A 14479-nucleotide genomic window follows, 5' to 3' on the forward strand; every position below is an offset into this window, starting at 1 on the left:
ACCCGCCTGACGAGAGCTGTGCCAGGGACATCAATATTTCAGTGGCTCTTCAGCGCGGTTCTAATTAAAGGCTCGGGCGATGCGCGCCCCCCACCCACCCCCCCCCCCGTCCTCATCTTCCCGCCGCCGCCCCCTCCCACTCCAAACACACACTTGGGACCGTCTCCTTACGTCGGAGAGCGGCGAAGGAGTGACTGAGCCCTGCCCGAGAGAACCGAGCAGGGGGAGGGACGGGGGGGACCGGGGCGGGAGGGGAGAGAGGGCGGGAAGGGGGGGCTTGTGCAAGCAGCGACGCTCCCGAGGTTGCCAAGTGGACTTTTATTGTTTTCCACCCACTTCCAAGTCGATACTATCTGCCGTCTCATGTCCATCCTATAGCCTATATAAGCGGCTGCGCTGGGGTTGGCGGCGATGGAGTAGTTTGTGGATACGGCGGGAGCGCAGGGACGGGAGGGGGGCGGGCGGGCCAGCCGCGGAATACTCGGACTCCCTACCGTTCGCGGGCTGCTGCCGTCCGGGGAGCGGCTCCCGCGGGGAAGACACCTCGGCGTCTGGGACGGAGTCACAGGTAAAGCGGCCGGCGAGCGCCAGCACCCTCCTTCCCCTCTGTCTCCCTCCCCACGCCCCCATCCCTCCCGCCCCGCCGGGCCGAAGCGCTGCGTGCAGCGGGACCGGTGACAGCCCGCGGGCGGGAGCGGCCACCGCCGGACCCCGCCAGGGCTGGCAGGGCAGAGCCGCCGCACGGAGCGGCCGTGTGTGAGGGGTGGTCAGTCGTCCGAAGGCGAGCGGCTCCGGGCATGATGCTGGCCGCTGCTCCTGCAGGGAAGGGGAGCGGGGAAAGGGACAGAAAAACGGGAGACTGGCGGTGCTGTACCCTGGCCCTGCCGGTTGCCCCCCAGCCGCGCACCTCCCGTCCCGCCGCTCCTGCCCGCAGCCCGGGCGCGGAGGCCCGCAGCGAGACTGGGGACAGCTGTCGCGGCTCTCCGGCAGAAACTTCGGGGAAAGTTGTCGCCCCTCTTCCGTGCTCCTCCGCTCCGCGGCGGGGCGGGGAGAGGCGGGGCGGAACGCCCGTCCCGGCCGGGGATCTGCTCCGTCGGGGCACCCCAGGCTGGCCCCGCTCCCCGCCCTCCTGCGGGGCGCGGCGGCGGCTGCGGGGAGGCCGGGCCGCGCTGCCCGCGGCGCTGGGCGGCTCTGCCCGCCGTGGGGCGCGGGTCAGCGGCGGAGCCCCGCGGGCCCCCGCCCCGTCCCGCTCCGACAGCCCCCGCAGCCCGGAGCAGTCTGTGCCCCGCCTTGTGTAACCTGCCAAGCGGTCGCCGCTCTTTCCTCCGCTAGTGTTTCCGATTTCACCCCCACGAGTCTCCCCACTTTCGACCCACCCCCAATTTTCTCTTCCAGTGAAACAGGAGACCTCACATAAGCAGCGGGTCCTTCATCCCCTCATGCACTCTTCAGGTCGGACTGCAATGAGTGGACTGAGGTCTTCTGGGCTGCTGGGGCTTGTACTCTTAATGCTCTCAGCAGGATACTGCAAAGAAAAAACAGACTCCACAGATTTGAAGGACAAGCAAAGTCTCTTAAATCTCATAATGGAGATCATTCAGGAACTGAAAAGGTACCACTTGGAGAAGGACAGTGGGATGCAGTACTTCTCCAAGCATGACTATAACTTGGATCGAAGGGAAGTGGCTGACTATGGAGGGTACCAGGACGAGCAGAGAGTTGGTAAGTCACGGTCCATTTTTTTTCCCCTAGGATGCCTCGGTGAATAATATAGTGCATCAGGTTACTAATTTTGTATTAAGAATTCACCACTCGAAGTACCTGCAGATTCCCTTCGGTATCAGAAACAGACACAGATGGCAAATTTGGAATAGAAAACCTCCATTCATCTCTCAGAGTCTTTTACTCTCTGGGTAATGAACTCAACTGAAAGTCCAACTTCCTGTGGCTTTGAACAAAACCTAATCGTATGGGAAAATACTTAAATGGGCTGAGATCAAAGAAACAAGGGATGAAAACTTTTCCTGGAAGGTTACCACTTATTATTATGTGCTTGGTTTAAGTGTTTCCTGGAAATAACCCTAGCAAGAATTCTCCTGAAGGACTGTAGGATGTCCTTAAAAGATCTTACATATAGAAGTCTTCCCTGCAGCTCGGCTTCACTGAACTGTTCACCCTGCTTTTTAGTTCCTTTTGTACTCCAGAGGTAGCACCTTTGAAATACCAGGGAACTGAGGCAGTACTCCTCTGTCACTGTGCAGGCTGTGACCACTTTGGGGAACTCCTGCAGTCATCCTTCTGCTCGTTTGATTGGCTCCTCTCTAACCAGCTTAGTTTGGTGATACACTTCTGTGCGCTCAGTTGAAACTTGATTTAGTTTCTCCTGCTGCCATGTCTAATTTAGTGTTCCCTGTCACTCCCAAGCCCCTGTGGCATTACTGCTGCTCATCTGACCCCTCCAACTGAAAGTGACTTTCTGAATATTTTCCAGCAAATATCTACTCAACTTTTCCCAAACTGGCTTTCATTTTGATAGTATGCTATTTATTTTGTCTTTATTGATCTTTTAAAGCTTCATTGTACCTTTTTGTCATTCTCAGTCATACTCAAATATCCTCATAATTTGTATTTATTGGTGGTTGTCATGAAGATGTTGCTTCTCTATTTGGATGATTAATGAATACACAGAGGAAGACAATTCTGTTCTCCTTAAGATCAACACAGGAGAGAACATTTTGTTTTACAAATGTTGAAGAGTCAAAGAGGCCAGACTAAGCAGGGAACTGTGATGTGCACAACTCTAAATCTCATCTTGGAATGTAGGCATAGTTTTTGGTCACCCTGTTGGTGTGAAACATCTGGTTCGTGTAGAACAGTTATCTACAAAATTAATAATCCTGCTTCAGAGCAGAGTAGTTGGTAGTAGTGTTACTGATTTCAAAGCAGGATTTTTCATTCTGTTATTATTATGGAGTTTCTCCCAGCAACTCTGAAAAGGAACTACTAGTTAGAGTCTTTCATTTCAGTTTTGGCATCACTTTCCTAGTGAGCTTGTCCCATGGGAGGTTTCTGAGTGAAGCATGTGTGTTTTTAATGCTCTTCATGACATAATTAGGTCAAATAGGATAAGGTCAATTTTACTTACACTGACTAAAGTTAGAAGTAAATGAAGAATGACTTTCGAGAAGTGTCTAAATTCACAAGTGAATCAGATCTGGATGGAAATGCTCTCTGCTTTATATCTGATAAGAGGTGCCAGGGGAATGAAAAAGGTTGCTCAGGCATTCATGGTCAAGTAAATAAAGCACCATATAGTGTATCATACACAATCAGCACTAAGCCATCAGCATAGAGTTTGTAACGGAAAGCAATCAAAGATAGCTGTAAATCAGGAAGTCACAAGCAGGGGTTAGGGCTAAAATGGATTTCAGTAAACTAGTTTCATTTTGCCATCTGCTGAACACAAAACACAAGGCGGTAAACCACAAACATAGGGAGCCAGAAGAGAGCAATTTGCTTGGAATAATTTCCTGTGAATTTTATTTACAACTGGGGGAGGGAGGGAATATTCCTGTAAGTAGATCAATCCAGTTTCATGATTACAGTAGAACAGTGCTTCTACAGACATACCTGGAACAGAATAGTGGTTACATTTGCATAAGAGGATTAGAAGACACAACCCCAGACTGGAATATATCGTTGAGTCTTTATCACTCATGTAATAGGAAAGAATTTAAATCTAGGTAAACTTGATAATGTAGTTCATAGAGAGCTAAAACCTGACTCTTAGTTTATAGCCATTGTCATTATTGATTTCTCACCTAACAGACCTTGTTCCATCAGTACTGTGTTTCACAGAGCATTTTACAAGGTCTCCCTATGTAAAGTGACTGCTTGCAATTTGGCCTACTGTATGCAAAGGACTTTCGGCCTCTGTGCACCTGTCAAGACATAGTGGTGATGTTGCTGGACAGAGTATTCCCTATTCTCATATTTTGCTTGGCAAGCATAGGTCCAGTACAGCAGAGTAACACTATTCTTTTTTCTGTCCCACAGAAATAGTTCCCAGAGATCTGAGGATGAAAGAAAAGTTCTTGAAGCATTTAACAGGTATGTTTTAATTTTGCATTGGTATCCATATTTGACATACATACCATAAGCTACACTGCTCTACTTGTGAGCTGTGCTGATTCATAACTTATTTTTTCTTTATCTTTCAGGTCCACTCTACTTTAGCCCAAAATGTAGCAAACACTTTCATCGGCTTTATCACAATACGAGGGACTGTACCATCCCAGCATGTAAGTAACAAAAGCAGGCACTTCCCTAAAATGAGAAGAAACTCTAAAATTTATTAGTTCTGTCAAGTATCAGTAGTGATACAGTGTCAGAATGCATTCCCTGCAAAGAAAAAATTGGACTGCTCTAAAATGTACTAAGTATTCTCTACAGCTTTGCTAGAACAGCGTCAGCATTACAGAGATGAAACTGGAAATAAAACTTTCTCATTGCAAATGCACTGTGTGTAAACACTGCACCCTTAGGTACTGATGTATTTGCCTCATGGGTTCCAAACCATGTGTTTGCTTTTCATAGGAACATGACTTGTCTCACAAATAATCTCATATTTAATTTTTAGTGCTGTAAATTCAAGACAAGATCACAAATCCCTGTGGGGTTATTTACTTTTCATTGATTATTTATGTAGGACACATTTTATAGACATTTTCTATTTTGACTATTCAGCTACCAATCTACCAGTGATGTTGACAATGAATCTTTGCAACACTTGTCTTCAGTGAATTATAAAAGTATAACTTATTAGCTTAGGAAAAAAAAAAGTGCTGATGGATACAACTAATAAAAAAACGCTTATGATACCTCTTCACTGTTGGCAGCACAGCAGCACAGAGAATTAAATAAAAATCAAACACTGACATTTATCAGTCAGTAGATGCGACTCCAGATTCATACTGAGATGGACCTGTTGAGTAAGGAGATGCTATTTTAGTACAGCCTTTTCAGAATGGAAGCACACTTTATTTTACTTGTCTGAGGTCAACCAGTTGGGTCAGTAGCAGAGCTGGGAATAGAAACAAGAGTTACAGATTCCAAGTTTCTAGTATTAATAAATACTTCAGCCCAGTGCATTTTAAAGGCATATTTGGTAAGAATTGTGGACATTTTCTCTATTTGTAAGGCTTCAGGTCAAGAATTCCTTGGAAAGACAAGGATTTCTAAATGACAGGTAAGCAGGTCACACTCTGTTTACATGGGTGGAGATGTAAGTTGTTCATAACTTGTCTGTTCTGAACAAGCAATGTCCATATTCCCTTTTTCATAAGGATCACAACACAAACATCATTTGGCTCAGCACTAATGAGTACTCCAAGCTGTGAAGCTAAAAACTAGTTGGCCTTAAAGGCTCTAAATTAGCCTTTACCTCCTGACAGGTGACATATCCACCAACATACTGTCTGGATAATGGAGAATAATTTGTATGAGTGGCAGCAATACCATAACTGTGCTGTGAGTTGGGATTGTTAACATTTCATCCCCAGAAAACATTTGATGTAGTTACTCTTAAATAATGCGTAACAGAAGTGAACATCACCTACTGGGCTGGCTTGACTATCATCTCTTTAAAGTAACTTTCCAGGAAAATGAGACGAACAGCCTGCTATAATTCTTCATGCACAGAACTATGTTACTTTTTGATAATATCCTGACTGCAAATTATACTGTTCCTTGTGTGTAGAAATCTGAAGGCCAAACAGCAAAGAAATAAAAGTGTCTCTGATGCTGCAGTGTGGTGATAGCCAGTACAAATGCATTGTGTTGGCATACTTTCTAGTACTTTGTACAGTGTAGTAGCATTGGTACCTGAAAAATAATTTACTTTTCTATCTGTCCATAACCAACTTCCACAATATTTGCTTTCAGTTTTTCATGTAAATGAAAATAAAAAAAAAAACCCTTTTGAATAATTTATTTAGTTTTGCATTGGTACTGTGTCTTGCTATGAATGCATCAAAAAGTTGAAGGTACCTAAAATATGAACAACTAACAATAGGACTTCCATGGAAAAAAACATTTTTACTAGTTTCAAGATGAAACTTCATGCTCCTATGAATGTTTATGGTGTGGTCATCTACTTGGGCTGGACTTAAGATTTGTATGAATAGAAGATATTATTTGTCTAATTTAAGAGAGTTCCAAGGAAGAAAATTTATTGGAGAGTGGTGTTACTTAATTTTAAGTTGACAGATTTGCTCATTGAAGCTGGATTTCAAAGGTGGATGAGCACTATTTATTCTTTCTCAAATATGGAAATACTGGAGTCACATATTTAGATCCTGCACGGAAGCACAGACACAGATGTATAAATTTTTATACATACACTTGGAGAGCCTCCAAGCACTTTCATACTGTTTGTTTACAGATAGAACACGTGCAGAAGTCAGTTGCATAGTTAGACGTGCCATTAGACATGGCTTTTAGCTATTACCCAATTTTTACACATTCCACTTTAAGTCAAAGCAGTTGATTTCTATTCTGTTGCAAACTAAGGTATTCATTGAACTTTGCTATGACACTAATTTGCACACTGAAAACAATTTTGATTTTTAAAAGCAAATTTGATTACTTTGGTAATCTAGTCATGCTTTTTTTTCATACAGACTATAAAAGATGTGCCAGGCTTCTTACTCGATTGGCAGTAAGCCCTATATGCATGGAAGGATAAAGGTAAGCTTTTTCTTAGCAGAAATGACATTCCACTGCATAGCAAAGCAGCAGATGTTGTGTTTCATACATGAAAATTCATGGGAGTATAATAACAACTGTCCTTTAGATAAGGTGTTCCCCTCCCAGAAGATTTGAAGTAACTGGCTTAATCTGGCAAATTTTGGCATTAAGGAAAGGGTACCCCCTACTGGAAGTCATTACATAAACGTCCATGTGCATCATCTGTGGATTATTTATAGCAGCATACTGTTAGCAGATAGTGAATTTGTTGTTACAGAACAAAACACAACAGCTGTGGCTTATTTTTCAAGAGTTTACTCAGTACACAATTGCCTGTATCGGCAGCAGCAGCCGCCCTTTTATGTGTGCAGCTGTAGATGTGTGCTGTACTCAGTAGTGTGAGTTAATATATACACAGCTATACACATCAAAGCTTTACAAATGCAGATAGGTCACAGGTGCTCTTATAGTAATTCAGTTAAAATGAATTGATAGTAGCATTGATAAACTATCTTCAAGCTATTTGGACTTTGTGGGATTTCCTTGTGTACACCTCTCATGTCTAGAAGTTAATTCCCTCCTTCTTTGCCTAGATGGGCCTCTATTTCCCATAAATACTTGGGAAATTTAATCATGCACCAAAATAAAAACAAAAGCCAATCAACCAAACCAAAAAATGACTCACAAACTATCTGTAGAGAGCTGTAACATAAGAATACAGATAGACTAATTTACATTCTTTCCTCAACCTTCACCTGAGACAAAATGTGATCTTGGACAAAGGGATAAATAATAACCATGTAGATTTGTCAGTAACAAATGCTGTCAAACCAAGATGCTTTAACTCTGTGACAAAATACACATCTTGTGGAAGGAATCAGTGAGAAAAGTAATAAATATTAAGCATTTTACTTTATTTTATTTTAAGCATTGACACTGTTTTGTACTTCACTCTCACAACCAAGCTGGAGAATTAGGATCAAGATAAATGTAAAAATTACTAGGAAAAGATACATAAGTAAGTTTTTAGTGCTTGATTGTCAAAACTGGAAAAAGGTACTGGCCACTGTCACACAGCTTCATTATGGGTTTGATATTGTTCAGTATTTTCATTAATAACTTGGGTAGTAGAATACTGTATTCATGTATTTCAGTATTATAGGACAAGCAACCATGATACAGTACAACCTTGAAATTAAAAATAATCTTAGAAAATAAACCAAATAGTCTAAAACCAGGATAACAGATAAAGAGCAGAATTATGAAGTCCTGTAGGATTATTCAGCTGCAGAAATACATGGAATTTGGTGACTAGTTAGATAGTGCTGTTGAAAACAGAGGTTGTTGTGGATTGTAAACTAAGCAAGTCAGCAGTGTTACACTTGAAGAAAGTCAAACAATACTGGAATGTATAAGTAGAATCATTGTTTATGAAACTCCTGACACAGTTACTGGAATACAGTATTTAATTCAGGGCACCTCACTTGAAGACATATGGGTCCTTGTATGAGTCCAAAGAAGAGCAACGTGCATGACCAAAGGCTTAGAAAACTCAGTATACAAGAACAGTTACAGGAATTTGGATTATTTAATCTAAAGAAAACATGGCTGCAGGAAGATCTGATGGAGCTATTCAATTTCACAAAAAGTTTCTACAAGTCATTCTCTATATCCAGTCTGGATAAATGAGACTTAATTTGTGTAACTTTGCAAATAGGTGAATAATATTATAATAAGTAGATGCATCAGAGTGTGAAATTATTTTTCCCTTTGTTTAGAAAATTTTATCTGTATCTTAACAACCTGCCATGTAAACATGAAATTGTAATATGAAGGAATAGCAACTAAAGTAGTTCACATCTCAGGCTGGGAGTCTATTTAAAAATATCTACCTCTCAAACAACTTTGCTCAACATATTTCAATGTCAGCAATAACTTTCCAATTCTTTTATTCACGTAGACAAAAATCAGTGGTGGTAGACTCCTTAAGCAGCCTCACTTAGCAGAAAGGAAAGACTATCCTCTACCACATACATTTGGAGATGCAAAGGTGTCTCTGTAAGATTAAGCCTCTTTTCTCCTCAAGGCTTTTCCACTGCATCAGTTCAATTTGTGTGAACCAAATTAGGTTTCCTGTTTTGTTCAGTATCTGATTTTTGTTTCATAGCAGGTTTATAAGTGGGCTGTGCTATAGATGGACTATTACTTTGGTAAACTAGTAGTTTTGTTGGATTTTTCAAATCTGTGGACATCAATCGATGTTTAAAGATCAATTTGGAGAGAAGAAAAAATACAAATTTATTTTTATTTGTACTTACAGTGCATTTTGGACTAGCAGAGCTTTAAAGCACACAAGACATTGAAACTCAGAGCTAATATCAAACAAGAAAATAATATATGAAAACAGGAGTCAGACATATTACTGTCACAACACATATCTGTATGGGCAGATGTGTGTTTATGGTGCCTTGTGGAGCCTTAACTTTTTCTCATGTATCCTATACATAGGTAACTGAGCTCCATCTTCTCTTTTTTTTAGAGTGTGTGTTCCCTTTCTGCCTGTCCTACAGACATGAGCAATGCAGGGACCCAGTAACAGCCCTTCAACTTGTTGAGATTGCATGAGTGAAGCCAGAGCAGCAGATTTGTATTATCACATCTCTCAGTAGTCCTTTTGTTTGTTGGTTTTTTGGTTTTTTTTTTTTTTTTCAGTCAGGCTGTATTCCCTGGCTGCCACGAGCACCATCTCTAATTAATTTTATTCTGTTACCCCTTCTCACGGTCAACACAGCTGTGCTAGAGTCCTGTCCTTGATGTTTCTTTTTTTTGTTCTGTTCTTCAGCCTTTTTCTTCTGCCAGCTTCCTAGTAGCTCCCATGTTCCATGCTTGCTTTGCTCCACTCCATGCAAATACATCCCACAACTGTTATGTTGTCCATATCTGCAGTAGGTAAGAGATGCCAGGAGCACTTGATTCCCAAAGTCTTCACCTTAATAAAGTTCACAATTCAGATCATGAGCAGTTCTGGTGACAGATAGTGATGAATCTGAAAACCCCTTTGACAGCATTTGTCACAGCCACTTTGGCTACAGTCATACAGATTTTACTACTTGAGTTTGAAAAGTGCAGGTGCTACTGTTGGTGCTCCATCCCTTTTCGATTACCTGTTCTGTACGTGTTTGCTAGAGGCCAGCACTGATCTCATAACTTATTTTAAAACTCCTTGCACTATGACAAGAAGTACAGGGACTAAGAACTGCATTATCACATCTTACTGCATACTTCTCTTTTGACGATTTCATCTAATTTTTGTACTGACAAATATTAATAGGGTTTTAAAAACTTTGAAAGTATCTACAGTTATTTCAAATAAAGTAAAACTAATTACACACTTCCACACTAATAAATACAAGACTGGTGCAAGTAGTTGGAGTCTCAGGCTACGCAGAGAAAATGAGGTTTATATATTATAAAAAGTGTATTAAAGAAATCTATCAGTTGCTTGTTCCCTTAAGATGCAGATGCCAATAATTAATATTTGTACATACCGGTCAAATATTTGTTGCAAAATTCATAATAAGCTTAAAACTGAAATTTCCTTTGGAACTCCAAAAAATCTGTGTAATCTCCACAAGATGTATTGGCCATACTAGTAATGAATGGGACAAATGCTGAAAATAAAGTTGAAAACTTAAAATTCTCCACTAAATATCCCATTCCTATACACCATATTATATATCCATTTTTTCAAATTATTCTTAAAGCAAGATATTTGGGCACTTGCATTTTGCTTCAAATATTTTGTAACAATGGAAACTACAGCCCTTAATTGCATTCTCCCTTAGACTGCTGCTTTCTCAGAGTAACATCAAGTGCATTGAAATGTCAGACACTTGAATTCCATAAAAGTGAAGGTGAAATTAAGATGAGATGATTGTGTATTATTCAGTGAAGGCCTATTTTTTTTTCTAGGAAGTATAGCTTGATCTCTTTTATACTGCTGCTCAGGGCATGTTCAATCACCTCTTCATGATGCCAGGAATTGGTTCCCAAGTTAACGAATTTAAGACTTTTCTCAGAACTATTGCTTTGAGTTAAAAAGACAGCCAGTGTGCATGGTTACTAGTAATACATCGTCCAGGTTTATTAAAGGGCAGCTCACAGTTTTCCTTGTAGTGAGATGACTGTGACTAGCACCAGATAGAACATTCAGAGCTTCATAATCTTCAGTGCATGGATCTCTGTGATCACATTACAGCAGAATTCCACCTGGGTGTGCACACTTGGGAAGAGATTTTTTTTAATGTAAGCATGAGGAGGTTCTGCTACAAAATCCTACTGGCACAGTATTTTGAAGTTTATATTGATATTTAAACAACTAAATTCTTCTCATATAGATTAGCTTTTTCTTACAGAGTTTATCATCATGCATAGGTAATAACCAGAATCAAATTTGGAAAGCTGTAATATGCCTTTACAATAGCTTTCATTTGTGCTTTTAAAAATCAGCACAATTGGCTGGGGGGTTGTATAGTTACCTACGTTCTCAACAGAGGCTGTAGTCAAATTGCATTCAGGATCTCCACTAAGACTACCCATCATCCTTCAGCTAAGTTCCACCCCAATATTCCTAGACTGATGCATATAACAGACTATATGAAATAAAAAAAAATTAAAAAGTAGAACAGATTTATCAATGCTAAAAACCTCAGGTGTATTCAAGGGTTTCTGAAAATGCCAGGGGTTTAGAAAACTGTGATTTAGCTGATACAAAACTGTCAAGTTACCCATACAAACGCAGGTGTAGATGAGATGACGAATGAGCATCCTAACCACTCTTTTTCTTCCCCAGTGAGATGCATATTCACATTAGTAAAGAAAAAAGTTTTAATTACATTTTCAGTATTTAACTTACAGATTGTACCACACACTGATCAAACCAAAAGCATGTTAATTTCTTCTAAACATCACTTTTTAACATCATAATTTAAATAGGGAACAGTAGGAGCATACATACAGAAAATAAGCTAGATGAAAATGCAAGACAAGAAAAATTTACATCAGTTTCCCCCTCTAAGGAAGGATATTAAAAAAAAAAAAAAAGTAATTGTCCTATCTGCAAAGCCAGAAAAAAGCCCTAGATTGCATTAAGATTTTCTGTAACATTATTACATTTTCTAATAGCTTTCAAAAATTGCAAAACTAAATGTTTAAATACTATTAACAAGTATTTCTGTATGCACCAATAGCTTGATTTTCAATGGATTATGTCAAGTCCAACTGACTTTGCATACAAATGATTCAATTACAAATTATACTTAAGCAGTAGAAAATGTAGAGAAGCTCAGAGTATAAGAGAATTCACACTGATCATGGGGAAGACAGCTATGTTCATACAGACAATATGGAAGTTTTAACTGTGAAAAATATCATCAGCAGAATTCTAGTATCAGATTATCACTGGTTTTTATCTCCGCCACCAATTTCTGATGGCTGTAAGACACCAAAGCTTCATCTAGGTCTGTTTGCACGTAAGAGTCTTTCACTGTGTAGTTCCTGCTAACTGAAAAAAATGTACATTTTTTTTTCTAAATAAGAACAACAACAGGCATAGAAACGCTTGAAACTGGGTGGACAGACTTGCAACATTCAGTGCTCACCTGTCTAGAAGAGGATAGACTTCTAGATATTTGTATGTGCAGTTGCACTACATTTTCTTACAAGCTTTAAAGGTGTGGGGGAGTAAGGTTGTGAAAATCTTCACTGCTCAGCTTTTGAATCAACATTTCTAGAATAGAGACAAAATACATACATAAGCAATGGGGAAACCTGTAATTTTGTATTGGTGATTTCAATATCAGTGTCATAGGCATGACTGTGATTTCATTCCAAGGTGCTCTCCTGGAAGACTTCAGGCAGCAAATTAGACCACTGCAGCTCCTGCTTAGTTTCTGGTGGCTCAGTGCATGTTCCAGAGGCTATAGTTAGACAACCAACTCTTAAAAAGTTACTTCTATTTGTTTCCTTGTTTATATGAATCCAAGTTTCTTCACAAAAGGGCCCAATAAAATATCAAATTCTTCCGAGATCCTTTAAACTGGACACACCATGAACAGCTCCTGACACCAAGGCATTTAGACAGCATTTTGCAATCTGTTAATGCTATTCCTGAGGTTTATTCATTTCTTGACTTCACAGATGCAGTCATTGGAACAGATTAACTATGAGCACATTTTTGATAGGTAGAACTGAATTTACCTAGTGTCTATCAAAAATGAACCATCAGAAAAAATTATGTTTTCCAGAATTTTAGCGTCGATTAACAAAGAAAGCATTAATGTTACAGTCAGGCTGATATGAATTGAGGTAAATCTAAAGTTCACTACTAATCTTTGCAAAGTTATTACTGAATTCTCCAATTTTATTTACTATTTTCATGGTGATAAACACATTCTCACATGTATGTGAGTATAAAAATGATGACAGGCAATTTCTTCTTTCTTTTGATCCACCAGATGTTATTACCACAACAAGGAACACCAAGAACCAAGAGAAGTGCCTTGGAAACCAACAGGAAAACAGAACTTACTACCTTTTAGCAAATTCCATTGTGAACAAGAGATTTATTTTTGCAGATTGACAGACTACTTCCCATAATTCTTTTAACATGCATTTTGTATGGCATCAACAGTTTGCAGATTGACATTCTTTGCAGTAGTGTTAGTGCCAGTAGTACTTAATGCTCCATACTTAAAAACACACTACAATTGATGTGTAATGCTGCCAAAAATTATGTAAACACAAATATTTCACCAAGAAAATTCATGTTCTGTTGCTTAATTCTACAGTTTTAAGGAATGTTTGTTTGTATATCTAGAACTACTAAAGATCTACTCCACAGTAGTTGTGGTCACCTGATATCCTTCATGCTTATGCAATTTTTTAAAAGTTTGGTTAAAACAGACTAGCATTGGGGTCACATTGTACCCTGGAGTACAAACTGCATGACAAACAGGAATGTTATTCCAAGTAGATATACTTTTTGGGACAGTGGAGCATGGATTTTGTACACAAACACAAGCTGCCATTAATTTACTTTATATAATAAATGTATAAAACATTCCAGCGAACGTGCAATATGTAAATACTGTAAATAACAAGCATAAGTAAATAAAGTGTTTGGTATTAAGTTGTTCTCAGTTTGTTTTCTAATCACTGAATCCAGGTAAACAAACTACCTTCTGGCATGTACTATCATTTATCCACACTTAAATCTCTTTCCACGAAGAGTTCACTTGTGCAAAAAGGAAAGGTGCACTTACTTCAGAGTTCAGTAACGTGGACACCCTGGATTTATGAGCATGGATAGATCTGTGTTTCAAACCCACAGAATGCCCAGACTACAAGGCTGCTCAAATTCTCTACAGCATTATAAAATGGAATATTTTTTAAGACTAACAGATGATCTGAGGCTTTTGTTTGAGTTTTGGCTTTAGTTTGGGGAGGGGCTTTTTGTATGGTTTTTAATAATGTGCAGTCTGTTCATGATACTGCAAGGCAATCTAATCAGAAAATATCCAGGGAATAATATTAGTCTTGTAGAATTTTTAAGGAGTTAGTCCAAAATCTTTGACATACATTTCCCTTTCTTCCTTAAATCATATATTAAATCCAGTTGTCACCAGATGACTCAAACAGGAAGAAAAATTTTATGTTCAACCTATAAATCTAT

General features: G+C 39.7%; 1 protein-coding gene across 2 annotated transcripts; it reads left to right on the forward strand.

The window, feature by feature from the left end:
- Positions 1 to 267: 267 nt before the first annotated feature.
- ALKAL2 (ALK and LTK ligand 2) lies at positions 268 to 13936 on the forward strand. Of its 2 annotated transcripts, none has more exons than XM_068183618.1 (6): positions 268 to 568; positions 1396 to 1722; positions 4057 to 4110; positions 4221 to 4301; positions 6681 to 6747; positions 8708 to 9060. In XM_068183618.1, exons 2-5 carry the CDS (start codon positions 1440 to 1442, stop codon positions 6743 to 6745), a joined length of 483 nt encoding a protein of 160 aa, XP_068039719.1. In that variant the 5' UTR covers positions 268 to 568; positions 1396 to 1439; the 3' UTR covers positions 6746 to 6747; positions 8708 to 9060. The 2 variants fall into 2 exon arrangements, with proteins under 2 accessions (XP_068039719.1, XP_068039718.1); XM_068183617.1 differs by lacking the exon at positions 8708 to 9060 and adding an exon at positions 13263 to 13936 and having other exon boundaries at positions 270 to 568.
- Positions 13937 to 14479: the final 543 nt, after the last annotated feature.

Source organism: Anomalospiza imberbis, chromosome 3 (assembly GCF_031753505.1).
Source record: "Anomalospiza imberbis isolate Cuckoo-Finch-1a 21T00152 chromosome 3, ASM3175350v1, whole genome shotgun sequence".
In the NCBI taxonomy this organism is placed as follows: Eukaryota; Metazoa; Chordata; class Aves; order Passeriformes; family Viduidae; genus Anomalospiza; species Anomalospiza imberbis.